Raw genomic sequence first — 13,642 nt, 5'->3', positions numbered from 1 at the left:
AACGCAAGTCGAAAATAAAAATCATTCATCAAAACTACCTGCAACCCCATCCCATACAGGTAATCACTCAAATACAAGAGTATTGACATATGTATGTAAAATGGGGTGACACAGAGCCTGCTGTTTGAAACCTACTTTAACATCTTGACCGTCTTTTCTGACATCCTTACATGTTCAAATCTTAATGGCTGCCTGTGTTCCCTCGCACGGACATTGCCATAAAACAGTTCACAAACCCCTGAAGATTGGACATTTTGATTTATGGGTTTTTTACTGTTATACGTGGACCAGGCTTCCAGCTTGAGTCTTAAGAACTCAGACTTGTCAGGAGCCTCAGTAAAGACCAGTGGGCAGCCCACTGTTTGCCTGTTGAGGAGTCAGGCCAGGCGAGGCCCTCTTGGTGGAAAAGTGGTGGTCGGTGGGGGGCGGTGGTGGGGGGGGGGGCGGTGGTCTGAGAAGCACTGGGCTAGCGACGAGGCTGCCAGGAGTTCTAGTCCTTAACCCTTTGCATTCATGTGGAACTCTGAGAGTAATTTTTTTTTTAATGTTTTAATTGGAGGATAATTGCTTTACAATGTTGTATTGTTTTCTTCTGATCAACACCATAAATCAGCTATATGTCTACACATGTCCCCTTCCTCTTGAACCTCCCTCCCACCTCACACCCCATCCCACCCCTCTAGGCCATCACAGAGCACCAGACTGAGCTCCCATTATCTATTTTACAGATGGTAATGTATATGTTCCAATGGTACTCTGAGAAAAATTTTTATTTAAAAATTGTGGTTGTATTTCCTGTTGAAACCACAGTATGTAATATTTTTGCCTGAATATAGTGATGTTCTCATTATCAGCTTCAAGCTTATAGTCATCACGGGGTATTTACATCTCTAAAGCCATGGATGTTCGAACAATGAATATAAAATGAGTTTTTTACGTAAATGTTTGCAATGATACTCGCTTAGATTATAAGCATTAGTTGTGGTCTTTACAGAAAAACAGGAACTGTATTTATAGGGTCTATCTAGTTAAATCAGTTGTTATGATCTATTCTGTTTAGAAACCGAGCTACATTAGTTCTGAATAATAGGATAACATTCCCCCACCAGATGGCAAAGAGACCCCTGGACCTATGGGTACCACTTCCTTTCTTCTTCTCAGAGTGGCTGTATTTACCCAGCTTAGCTGATTCAGAGGAGTCTGGGCAGAAAACAGCCCTGCACGAGTCATATACATGGGATAACGGGGCCAAAGGATGAAGAATATAGGCGGGGCAAAGGAGTGAAGAATGTAGGCTCGAGTCAACCTGAGGGCTCTGGGTTCCAATCTCAGCTTTACTACCTGCTTGCTATTTGAGATGGATGAGTTTCCTCATCTGTTAAAAAAAAAAAAAGCAACAGTAAAGCCCTTCACTCACAGGGTTGTGACTGAGATTGTGCTCGGCTGCATCAGCACCGGCTGGTCTTGTCATGGGGATGTCAGGAGATGGAGGGGTGGGGCGGGAAGCAGCCACTATAGGCCAATCCAGGGGATTTCGAAGGTCACAGGGGAAGGAAGCCAGGTCTGGCTGTGGCTCTGAGTGTGCAGGTGGGAGGAGGCAGATGGAAACAGCAGAGCCACCAGCTCCAGAACCACTCCTCTCGTCCCCCCAGACAGCCATGTCCTGCCACCGCAGCCAGCTGCTCTGGTTCCGCCGCCTCTATATGCTGTTCTCCCGCTACATGAGGATTAACTCTCTGAACTTTCTCTGAGCCAGAACGGGCTCTCGGACCAAGAAACCAAGGGAAAGACAGCCAGGGAGCCCAGGGCCTGTCTGGAGCAGGCTTGTCTCCCCGAGTCAAGGACATCCCAGCATCAACCTGAGTTCCAGGGCCCTCTCCTCCAAACTGCCCGGCCTCTAATAAAATGGGAGCTGTGCAGACCCAACAGGCTGCCAGACCTGAGCGTCTTCCTCTGGGCGACAAAACCAAAGCCACCAAACACAAACCAAGCCAAGGACAACGACAGCTACCTTGCTAGCTTCTCGAGTTCTTGTGTGGAACAGTTCACACAATGGCACAGTGTCTGTGAACTCCCTAACACAGACCTGCGATTATTATAAATAAACGTAAAGGTCTCTGGAATCCTGTCCTATGTCATGTATTTTCATGTTTTTTCCAAGGCAGGCTCACCCCCCATACACATGCAGAGCAGTCTATACTGAATTTGTTCAACCATAATTCCATGGCTTTATCTTTGTGGACTACACATCAGATTCAAATCTAGGGAAAACGCCTCCACAAGGGGACCTCCCAGGTGGTCCAGTGGCTAAGACTCCGCGCTCCCAATGCAGGGGACACGAGAAGAGCAAGATGCTACCAACAAAAAAAATGCAAGTTGCAAAACAAAACATACAGAAGCTGCTGCTGCTGCTAAGTCGCTTCAGTCGTGTCCAACTCTGTGCGACCCCATAGACAGCAGCCCATTAGGCTCCCCTGTCCCTGGGATTCTCCAGGCAAGAACACTGGAGTGGGTTGCCATTTCCTTCTCCGATGCATGAAAGTGAAAAGTGAAAGTGAAGTCGCTCAGTCGTGTCCGACTCTTAGCGACCCCATGGACTGCAGCCCACCAGGCTCCTCCATCCACGGGATTTTCCAGGCAAGAGTACTGGAGTGGGGTGCCATTGCCTTCTCCATACAGAATCTAGTAGTAAAGAATTCACCTGTCAATGCCAGAGACATAAGAGATTTGAGTTTGATCCCTGGGTGGCGAAGATCCCCTGGAGAAAGGAATGGCAACCCACTGCAGTATTCTTGCCTGGAAAATCTCATGGACAGAGGAGCCTGGTGGGCTACAGTCCACAGGGTCGTGAAGACACGACTGAAGCGCCTTAGCATTTGTTTTTAGGAGACACAAAACTATATGTTTTATATGCCACTGCAAGAGGGAGGCAGGTCAGGGGATGTTCACTGCACCATAATATACTCCTGTTTCACCTGTAGAATGTTTTACCAGCTCCTTCCAACCTGCCTTCAGCTGATGTGGTGACCACACAGAACCCCAGTCCATCTGGATGTCCTCCTCCTGCTCTTTTTTCTGGTCTACTCTCCCTCCCAGATAATTTCATAAGTCACTTTCCTAAAGCAAAGAGCAATACTTACTAAGCATTTGCCATTAGGTATGTACATATACACCCAGTAGTTGGTAATGGGAGGAATGCTTTAAGCAAGCATCTTATTGTAATAAATAAAGCACTGATTATGATAGGAAGCTACATGGAACACGGAGGGTGTGGCAGGGTACGGGTCGGAAGACGGTTTAGAGCCCTCAGGGCTTCCCAGCACATATAGGACAGAGCCAAGATGCCACAGGCGGCTTCTATTTCTTTCTGACCCTCTATTTCTTCCCACCACAAGTCTGGCTTTACCTTGTGCCCACACCTCTGTCCACAGCTGCTTCTCTCTTCTTTTCCCATATCCTGCTTCCTTTAAAAACATAGGCTCAAAGTTATTGTTGATGGGTAGAGGGGGCTCAGTTTTGCAAAATGAAGAGCTGTGGAAATTGGTGGCACAAAACCGTAAACATACCCAGCACCACTGAGCTGTGCACTAGAAATTAATTTTGTGTATTTTACCACAATTGGCAGGGGGGGGCGGGGGGCGGATCAGAAGCTGATTGACTTAAAAAAAAAAAAAACAGGCTCCCATCACACTCCCCCAGAGGTTTTCCACAACTAGCTCCTTCTCCTCCAGACTCCTGGGTTCATGTTCTTGTCACAGCTTGGGTAGCTTATGACCACTCACCAGCTCTCATTTGTCCTTTGACACCATCCCCCCCACCCCACCCCCCAGCCAGGCCAAGGCTACAAGAACCATAACAGTGCTCAGTAATTACCTGCCACTGAACCACTGGCCTCGGAAGCAAAACCAAAGGACAGGGAAGACGATAAACCAGAGGAACCGCTTTAATGTTAAAAATATTTATTTCTCTAGAAGATCGCACAAAAGTCAGGAAGGGGGACAGAAGGGTATCAACTAGCCTATGTCAAAATCAGCTAGGGGAGGACAAGAGCTGCCTGAAGACACTGGTGGCCGGAGCAGACTGCAGAGGCCGTAGGCCCTTCCTGGACAGGAGGCGTGGGAGCTCACTCCTTGGACATGTTCTTGATGGTCTTATGCTCCTTCATGGCCTTTTCCCAGTCGCTGCCATTGAACTCTTCCACCACCACGCTGCGCACGGTGCCCTCGTCCAGGCAGTGGGGGGCAATCCCTGCAGGGAGGTGGGCATGAAAGCCGGGAAGGCTCTCAGACAAACCCACCCCACAGCTCACCACGGCAGCTCCTGGCTCACTCTCCTTCTCTCAAACGGGGCTCAGGGGTGGCCAGGGCTGACTGTCATTCAACATCGAGCTGAGAGGACAAAAGAGAAAGGCTTGAGCCTGGAGCCACCTCTGCTGGGCAGCCTGAGGAATTCACAGGCCTCATCCAGGGCACTGAGGGGTAACTTTCTCAGCTTTAAATATGTCCCCATCCGTACAGGAAGGCAGGCGGGAAAGACGCTCCGTGTAGCAGGAAAGGAGCAGACAGGAGCTCTATGGGAAGAAGGGTAGGCGGGCAGGGTGACGTCAGGCCCCCCCAAGGCTCAAGACAGCTGGCCCATGCAGTCCTGGAGGCTGCAGGCTTCCAGAAGCAGCCTCCATGGCTACTTCCTACCCGATTTGCATAGCAGCTGATGTCATTCTTAACTGTCTAAGGGTGGTTTTGCCCCCAGATCCAAGAAGAGGGACCTGGGGTTTCCTTGTTTGTGTTTGGACAAGCCCAGTTTTACTGGCATCATCACTGCTGTTCATCCTCACCTCCTTCACATGCCACCCCCGCCACCCCAGGCCCATGTCCTCCCCCTGCAGTGGGCCCCCCTGGCAGCATCCAGCTCCCACAGCAGCAGGAAATACGAGTCAGGACCGGAAGGTCTCTGGAGGCCCAGGGCCAGGCTATGCCGTGTCTGCGAAGAGTTCAGTGGGCGAGCCCCGCTCCTCTCACACACATGAGGGAGAGGCCTGGCCAGGCAGGAGGATGGCCAGAGACTCCAGCACCCGTTCCAGAGCATGTCTCACCCCAGGTGGCCACAGGGCGTTGGTGCCCCGAGCTTGCCCCCATTCCACTCACCGAAGCCTCCAGGGTTAGAGCGGGGAGAATAAAAGCTCTGGACGCCACAGCGCTTACAGAAGGTGTGCTGCGCCTTGTGGGTATTGAAGGTGTACGTGGTGATGCTGTCGGCTCCCTGAGAGACACAGACAAGGAGCTTCAGTTGTCTTTTACAGAAATAAACCCTGTAAAAATCTCAGTGGGGAACGCCCTCTGGCCCGGCTCCCAGGGTCACGAGGACACGTCCTGTCTGAGGTTGGGGCCCATCCTCACAACCTGGAGACCCATCAGCCTGGAGCATGACAACTCAGGGCTCCCTGCACACAAAACCTCTGATCTTGAGCTCCCCACTGCGGCCCAGGCCTAAATGAGGAGGCATCAAGTGAGGGACTGGGTCCCCGTGTCCCCAGACAGCACCGCTCAAGGCCTTGAGAACATGCTCGCTGGACTCAAATTCATCTACAAAGGACCAGGAAAGGACATCACAGGCTAACATCCCTAATGGAGACACAAACAGGAGACCCAGCAGAGGACGTGCACAGACAGTTCAGAGAAACCCGAGAACAAGTCTCTCTTTAACCTTTGACACGATATCCATGCTCACGAACTGCAGTGAGGTATGCTCTTCATTGTCCCGGGGAAAAATTACCAACTGAGCTTACTCAGAACTGCGTGTGTAGAGAAACGTGCACTCCTGGATGTGAGTCACAGGAGTACAAATCCACAACACTGGATAATATCTGCCAACATTGCAAAACGCACACTTTCTCTAACCCAGCAATGCCACTTTTAGAAATGTATCCTGCAAGTAAAACTCTGTATTTTATCCAACCACATGGATATAGGTGTTAACGCACCATCTGTAAAGGCGAAACCTTATAAAAAAATGGAAACTGTCCCACAGAAGATTAAAGGAATCAAGTACAGACATTAGAATGGAATCTCTTCGAGTTTTGAAAAGAATGAGGCAATTCCACTTAGAAATACTAACAAGCAGACAATCTCCAAGGTTACAGAGGGAACTGAAAAGGCGAGGTTTGAAACAATTTGTGCAGTACACTACCATTCCTATTTTTAAAAAGCACACACCCTGGCACGCACTTTCAAAGAATAACTGAGAAAGCAGCAGTTTATCTCTGGAGACACTGGGTGCCTGAAGGGTCAGAGGTTTCCACATGTCTTCCCGACCATCACCATGGAGAGGGTCCCTCGGAGCCACACAGAGAAGTGGCTCCCTGAGGGGCCTCTTCTCAACACCCCCGCCCCCAACCTCTCCTCCACATACAGGCAGCAGGGAACAGTCACGTGGTCCCCAACCACGCAGGGGTATCTGATCAAACACTTCCCCTCAAGAAACTCACAGTCTCACGGCCTCCTGGGTCTCATCAGCATGAGAGCCCAGTGCTGACACCAGACCCTGTCCATGCATCCAACCACCAGCCTGACCCACCCTCGAAATTTCTGCTGAACACATGGCCCATCTTAGTTGTAATGCCCTGTACATTCAACCTCCCTGCTTACTTCTGTCTCCCTGCCCTGTCAGAAATGACCACCATGACGACAGACCCATGGTCAATTCTCCCGACCCCAGGGGTCACACCCTCTGAGCCTGACCAGTCCTACCATTCTAAGGATGCTCATTTCCAGCCTGCCCACTGGTCTGCCTCCACCCTCTGGCCACGAAGGCCAACCTGCAGCTCCTTGGACATGCAGAGTGTGCGCCCCCAACAGCCTCATCTCTAGGGGTCTGCCCAAGCCCACCGAGACTCGCCACCAGTCGGCCTCTGCCACACTGCCCTGCTTAACTCTCCACATGGCACTTCTAGGCCTCTTATTTCTCTGTCTCCCCTTTGTAAAACATAAGCCCTGAGGGGACAAGGGCCTCGTCTGCCACATAAACTGCTGGGTTTCAGTGTGACAGAGCCTGGCACACAAGAGGTGCCCATAAACACTGCTGAATCAAAGAATGAGTTCTGTACTTAATTTTAAAGGACAAACAGAAAATTGCTCCTTCAACAGGCTGGGTCAGAGAACAGTGCAGTAAACACCAGGGCAATGACTGGCGGGCGGGCCCATGGAGGGGACAAAGTGGGTAACTCTCAACTCTGAAACCGAGGGCCCCTGGCCGCCCATGTGTCTTCGGGGACCACCTGTCTCAAGGGGTCGGGCCACAGTCTCTAGCTGGCACCCGGGGGAGGGGGTCTCGTGGGAAAGACAAGGGCAGGCCTGCTGCCCACTGGCACCCTCCTCCCCACATAAGACACCCATGGGAAAGATCCAGGGCAGACAAAGAAAAGCAGACAAACTGACCCAAAGTGCCTGGGATTAAATCTCAGCTTCTCCTTCCAGACACTCACTGAGGGGCCACTCAGTGCCAAGGCCCTGGGGCCACGAGCGCAGACATGACCAGAGGTGCTTCCAGGAGGCCCTCCTGACCCAGGGAAGGAGACCTTCGCACAGGTCACAACCCCAAAGCAAAGACACTGATCAGACCACAGCAGGCAATGGGACCCAAGGACCAATCACAGCTCCATCCCACCCCGTGAGCAGAGTGCCAAAGCTTCTGTACTCTTTGACCAGAGATTTTACTTCCATGAGAACTAATCCAAAGAAACAATTTCTAAATTATTAAAGACTTAGGCACAGGGAGGTTCAAGATAGCACTGCACTCAACCTAGACGTTCAAGTGTAGAAAATCACTTGTGGCACATTCATATAACAAAAAACACTACAAATATAGCCATAATTGTATAAGTAGGAAGTGGCTATGGCCGGGGAGGGGGTGGAGGGGAAGCCAGGGGCCAAGGGACGGTGGCAGGAAGGCCTTTCTCTCTTTACCTTGCAAAGCTGGGACCAAGCACAAAAAATTCCCCCAAAGAATAAAGTTAAAAATCTTTTCAATCATTTATTTTTCATTGGGAAATGGTAAGAGTCAGTTATAATACAGAAAATGAGGTAAAATTCTGTGCTGAGAAAAACGCATACATTTAGACGTATTCATCCACGTCCAAAATAATGCACAAGGACACACACCAAAACACAATAATGGTTACCTTTGATTGAGAGGATCTGGGTGATCTTAAATTTATTTTTTGATCCTCCATGTTTATACATAATGGATCAAATATGTATCCAAAATATAAAGGAGAAAAATAACATAACTTTTTAAAGAGAAGCATGAAACCTGGGTGACAGGGAAAGTAAAGCCCCCGAGAGGCCCAGGAGGCTCCCGGCCCCCTGTAAGCCAGGGCAGGGCCCCCCAGCCCCGCTCAAAACACTCACCTTCAGAAGCTTGAAGCGAGAGGCAGGGACAATGAAGTGTTTGTTCTGCTTCTTCTTGCAGATGCTGCAGCTACGGAAAGACACGAGCAGACCCCGGACAGTGAACAACCCTATGTGCCCTCTGGGTTTCCCGGTCCCAGGAGCCGGCTGACCATGGAGGTGAAGGCCCTCTCACTGCCCTCCAAGGAAGGGTGGCTCAGGCAGGCAGGTTGGGTGCCTGGGGGCCTCTGCTCCGCAGGTCCACAGCCAGCAGTGCAAGCCACACAACCCTAAGAAAACCAGGACGTGCAGAACCACGTTCCCGCTCCCCACCCCCACCCCCACCCCTGGTTTACGAGCGACAGGAAGGGTGGGTTCACAGAAATCTAGCATCAGGCAGATCTCTGCTCTCCGCCTCGGGATCCACATCCCCCGCAGAAACGGACAAGGAAGCCTAGGTCCCCTGACCTCCTCTGCACATCAGAGGAAGCCCAGCTCCACGGCCCACAGGTCCTCAGAAGTAAACCTAAGTCCCTTGTTTTAGTCCCCCTTTTACGAAACTCTAATTCCACACGGGGTCCTCTAACAGCTTATTCCATAGGGCTGCTTCTTCCATCTGTTAGTACTGGGTCAGGTCCCCGCGGGAGGAATTCCATGGAATTTATTCATTCTTCACATATAACCCAGGCACCATGGCACCAAGGGGCAGAAAGAACTGGCTATTGTTGAACAGTCAGTTACACACCAACCACAGGTCAGAAGGCAAGCCTGGAGGGCCTGACCTATCACAAGGTGGGCAGGTGCTGACAGCGGGCCCTCTGCTGTCCCTGGTAGCGCCACTTGCCTCACCTAGACAGATGCGCCAGGTGGCCTGGGGCATGGCAAGCTTCCAGGTGTGCATGCACTTGCCTCACCCCACCCAATTCTGTGGAGTTCTGCAGACTCTGCCCAAGGCCTTTCATCCAGCATCCAGCCCAACCATCTTCAAGGTACCACTCTCTCCCACACACGGGTGGCACTCGTCTCTGAGAAACTGCCTGGCCCGAGTCGAGGGAACCCTCCATGTCCCCTGAAGCTGTGCTGCAGGACTGAGCTGTGTCACACACACAGCAGGCTGTTATTCTTAGCCTCCCGCCATCTTTTAAATTTTTAAAGAAAACATCTAACACACATAAAAGGAAAAAACAGAACATGAACCTTTATGTTCCCATCACCTGACCCCAATTCCCTGCTCACGGCCATGGTGGTTTCACCTGGATCCCAACTCCCCAGACGATGCTGAAGTGCCCTCAGGCGCTGTGTCCTCTGAAACAATGTAGGAAAAGACGACACTCACTTGCAGTCGAAGATGTGCAGGTCAGCCGAGGCCCAAACTTCAAAGCGCACGGCCCCACAGTGGCAGCCTCCTGTGTGTTTCACCAGGCCCTGGTATTCGCTGGAGGGAGAAATCAGAGAGATTAGGATTCCTAAGCCGTCAGGCCACAGTGGAAAGAGAGCAACAAGATGGAACTGGAGTCTTCACGGGACAACGGGGACACATTTCTGCTTTTGAGGTGCCCTCAGTTTTATAAAAGGATTCAGTGCCTTCTGTGTCTACGAGCTCTTTTTTCCACTTCTATTTTGTTAAGTCGCAGAATTATTCCCAATGTATGGAAAAGAGAGAACTGGGGTGAAGATCCTAAACCAGCCACCTGAACATTTTTATTTATATGGCCAGTACTAATTAAGATTTTTTATAAGCAGGGCAATAAAAAAACTAGGGACAGTAGACAGGGTCCCAGCCTTAGGGACCTTGAGCAGCCATTACACAAATTACTGAATATTTACATGACTGTGAAAAAGGGTGTACAGGCTGCTGAGAAAAAGAAAGACAAGAGGATCAGACCGAGTCCTGTGGTTCAGAAGAGTCTTTGAGAAAGTTAACAAAAGGCTCCTGTAATTCTGCTGCATTTCCCTCTGGTGTTTTGCATACATGTGAATTTTTACAGAGCTATTTGTATACATTATGTTCAACTTTAATCCCTTTAAAACTTGTAAGTCAGGTCCTTCATTGGACATTATTAAGATTTGATAAATATCATCCAAGTACTTTCCAGAAGGGCTAAACACTCTTATCAGTAATGAATGAGAAAACATTTCACTGAATCTTCTCAAGCAATAATTACAGGAAAAGGAGCTTGCTGCAGCTTTAATTTGCATTTATTTGGTTACCAAGACTGTATGCTTTTTCATGTTTCTATACAAGCTGACTCCATTAATTTGATGTATTTTTTCCCCTGCATACACAAATAATGCTTATGGTAAAAAACAAACCTTACAACATTGGACAGTGCTAAAGATGAGAGCCTCCTAACACCCAAAGGGACCCACAGTTAACTGTTTGCTCTATGATCCTCCAGATTCATACAATAATGTTTTAACAGTAACAGTGAAGTTACATATTCTAATTTAGTTTTTCTTTCTTGAATGAATGTAACTTGCGCCAATCTGATAGGTTAAAAACAACAACAACAACTCACCCTTTCACTTCAACACTTTGAAATCTTTTTTTTTTTTTTTTTTTTTGCCATTTATCAGTTTGTTTTAAAATCTAAATTTACTCCAAATCTGCGTTTTACGACACTGGGCAGTAGCTGGCACACTTTAAGGGCTCAAAATTGTTGGATGATGTAGATTTTTAAATGTTCAGCCTACAGTCCAAGATGATAAACCAAAAAGTGAAGCGCACGGAAAACCCAATATTTCATCTCTGAGAAGCACTCGCCTAACGAAGAGAATTTCTTACGGACAAAAGACAAAAAAACACTTTTAAGAAAAAGAGATCCTCGAGTTGTTATGCAATTGTTGGGTTGTTTTGTTTTTTGGGGGGAGAGGTTCTAGTGAAACACGACTGACAATGAAATATTAAGGGCGCTACAGGGCAGGGGCCTCATCTAGACGACGAGGCGCCCCCCGGAGCTAACAGCTCGCTGCGAACCCCACGGCCCGTCCAAAGTCCTTCTGGGGCAGCTGGGAAGCCGGGGGTCCTTGGCCCGCGGTCGCAAAGCGGGGGGAAGCAGAGCCCCGGGCCTTGGAGCGCTCGCGGAGGTTCCGAACCCAGCGGCCCGCTCGGTCTTCCAGCCGCCTGGCTCCGCGCACTGCGCGCGCTGTAACCGAGCCGCCGGTCTCCCCGGAGGCTCCGAACTGTCCCAGCGCCTCTCGCCCCGTCCCTGCCCTCACAGCCGCTCTCCAAACACACATGCACAAACACGAAAGAGGCCCCGGGACCGGGAGCCGCGCCGACCCTCATCCCGGGAAGGCTGCCGCCTCGGCGCGCAGCGCGGGCCGGGCGGAGGCCTTTGTCCGGCCGGTGCGCGGCTCGAGCACCGTGGCGACGTTAGGGGCGCCGGCCCGGCCGCGCCGCACTCACTAAGTGTCCAGCAGCAGCTTGGCGGCGCCCTCGAAGCTGAGCCTCTGCCGCTTTTGGAAGGTCTCCCAGCGCTCCCGCTGCTCGCCCAGGTCCAGCTCGGACGCGGTAAGCGCCGAGGGCGGAGGCGGGGGCAACGGCGGCACCGGCGGCGGCTCCCCGGGGCCCGCCTCCTGCACCGGCGGCGACCGTCGCTTGGCCGCCGGCTGCCTCGCCGCCGCCCGGCTCCCGCCCCCGGCCTGAACCGCGGGCCGCCGTGCGCGATCGGCACTAGGGGCCGAGGCAGGGGCCCTGGAGGTCCCCGGCCGCTTCTGCCCGCGTGGCTTGGTCGCCCCGCCGCTTCTCGCCCGCCGCATGGCTCCCGCAGCCTGGCGCGCAGGCCTCTCCGCCGCGCGTCCCCGCTCACCCGCGCGCCCGCAGCGCCCCGCGCGCTACCACCGTCCGCGCGCGCCCGCCGCCCCTCTGGCATACGGGGCGCCGCGCCCGCCCCGCCCCGCCCCGGCCGCTGTCCGGCCTCGGCCCCCGCCCCGCCCGCACCTGGCCACCGCGAGCGCACCCACCCCTGCTCGCCGCGGGGCCCGCACCTGTGCCGCTCCAGCCGGCAAGCCCTGCGGGACCGCGCCTCGGGCCTCGGCTCCCGACACTCGAGGCCCGTTTGCACCTGCCGCGAAGCCTCCTGGCCTCCTGAAACCCGAGTGCTTCCTCCTGCCTTCCTGAGGCCTGGGTCACCCTGAATTCCCAGTCACACGCGAGCAGGCACCCCGGGACAACTTCATCTCGGATGAGGACAGCACCTGCCTGGCAGGAGCCATCGTGCGCCCGAATGAGCTAGGTAATGTGGATAAATGACCTGCCTCTCCAGGACAAGCAGCAGCTGAAATCAAAGTTCTCACACTTGGGCTTTCCTGACACATTATAAAACAGCGTCTTCAGGAGCTTGATAGTCAACAGATTTTTTAAATTTAGTAAGTGAATGAACTCCACACCAAATTCCATTATTATGGTTCTATTGATCACAGCACCAATTTAAAGACAAACTCACAAGAACCACTGATGGAACTCAAATATTTTCCAAACCTATTTTGTTGCCCTATTTTATTCAGATCTTGAAAGAAATAACATTTTTATATAATAACTTTTAACTAATTTTTTGTGCCCTACTTAATTTTCACCTTCCTTTGTTAATTGTTTTTATCTTATCGTTAGTTTATTGAATTAAATACAGAGGTTCTTTTAGTATTTTTTGTTGTTCAGCCGCTAGGTTGTTTGACTCTTCGATCCCATGGACTGTAGCACACCAGACTCTTCTGTCCTCCACTATCTCCTGGAGTTTGCTCAAATTTATGTCCATTGAGTCAGTGATGCCATCCAACCATCTCATTCTCTGCCACCTCTTCCCTTTTTGCCTTTAATCTTTACCAGCATCAGCGTATTTTCCATTGAGTGAGCTCTTTGAAGCAGGTGGCCAAAGTATTGGAGCTTCAGCATCAGTTGTTCCAATGAATATTCAGGGTTGATTTCCTTTAGAGGTGACTGGTTTGATCTCTTTGCAGTTCAAGGGATTCTCAAGACTCCTCCAGCACCACAATTGGAAAGCATCAATCTTTCGGTGCTCAGTCTTCTCTGTACATGACTACTGGAAAAACCATGGCTTTGATTATATGGACCTTTGCAGGCAAGGTTAATGTCTCTGCTTTTTAATACACTGTCTATGTTTATCATAGCTTTCCTTCCAAGGAGCAAGTGTGTCTTTTAATTTCAAGGCTGCAGTCGCTGTCCACAAGGAATATTAATGACTATAAATTTCCCTCCAAGTACAGCTTTAGCTGTATGTATTAGGGGTTCATTGGAG

The 13,642-nt window shown here is 51.0% G+C and overlaps 2 protein-coding genes across 5 annotated transcripts in view; one reads left to right on the top strand and one right to left on the bottom strand.

Moving 5' to 3' along the window:
* PIGL (phosphatidylinositol glycan anchor biosynthesis class L) overlaps positions 1-9,969 on the top strand; it is a 49,748-nt gene extending 39,779 nt beyond the window's left edge. The window contains exons 7-8 of one of the 2 annotated variants that reach the window (XM_061389793.1): positions 8,467-8,564; positions 9,807-9,969. In XM_061389793.1, the coding sequence (XP_061245777.1) occupies positions 8,467-8,556 (90 nt within the window). In that variant the 3' untranslated portion in view covers positions 8,557-8,564; positions 9,807-9,969. Of the gene's footprint in view, positions 1-1,652; positions 2,124-8,466; positions 8,565-9,806 lie in introns of those variants that run through there. The other variant, XM_061389792.1, reaches the window with a different exon arrangement.
* CENPV (centromere protein V) lies at positions 3,943-12,201 on the bottom strand. Of its 3 annotated transcripts, none has more exons than XM_061389795.1 (5): positions 11,794-12,188; positions 9,721-9,819; positions 8,406-8,475; positions 5,145-5,259; positions 3,943-4,248 (listed from the first exon to the last, which is right to left on the bottom strand). In XM_061389795.1, the coding sequence occupies exons 1-5, from the start codon at positions 12,144-12,146 to the stop codon at positions 4,124-4,126; spliced, it is 762 nt and encodes a 253-aa protein (XP_061245779.1). In that variant the 5' UTR covers positions 12,147-12,188; the 3' UTR covers positions 3,943-4,123. The 3 variants fall into 3 exon arrangements, with proteins under 3 accessions (XP_061245779.1, XP_061245781.1, XP_061245780.1); XM_061389797.1 differs by having other exon boundaries at positions 4,155-4,388; positions 11,794-12,198; XM_061389796.1 differs by lacking the exon at positions 3,943-4,248 and adding an exon at positions 4,395-4,570 and having other exon boundaries at positions 11,794-12,201.
* Positions 12,202-13,642: the final 1,441 nt, after the last annotated feature.

This window comes from Bos javanicus, chromosome 19 (genome assembly GCF_032452875.1).
Source record: "Bos javanicus breed banteng chromosome 19, ARS-OSU_banteng_1.0, whole genome shotgun sequence".
NCBI lineage: Eukaryota > Metazoa > Chordata > Mammalia > Artiodactyla > Bovidae > Bos > Bos javanicus.
Note: the sequence above shows the minus strand (reverse complement) of the source record. Positions and strands in the feature narration are given on the sequence as shown.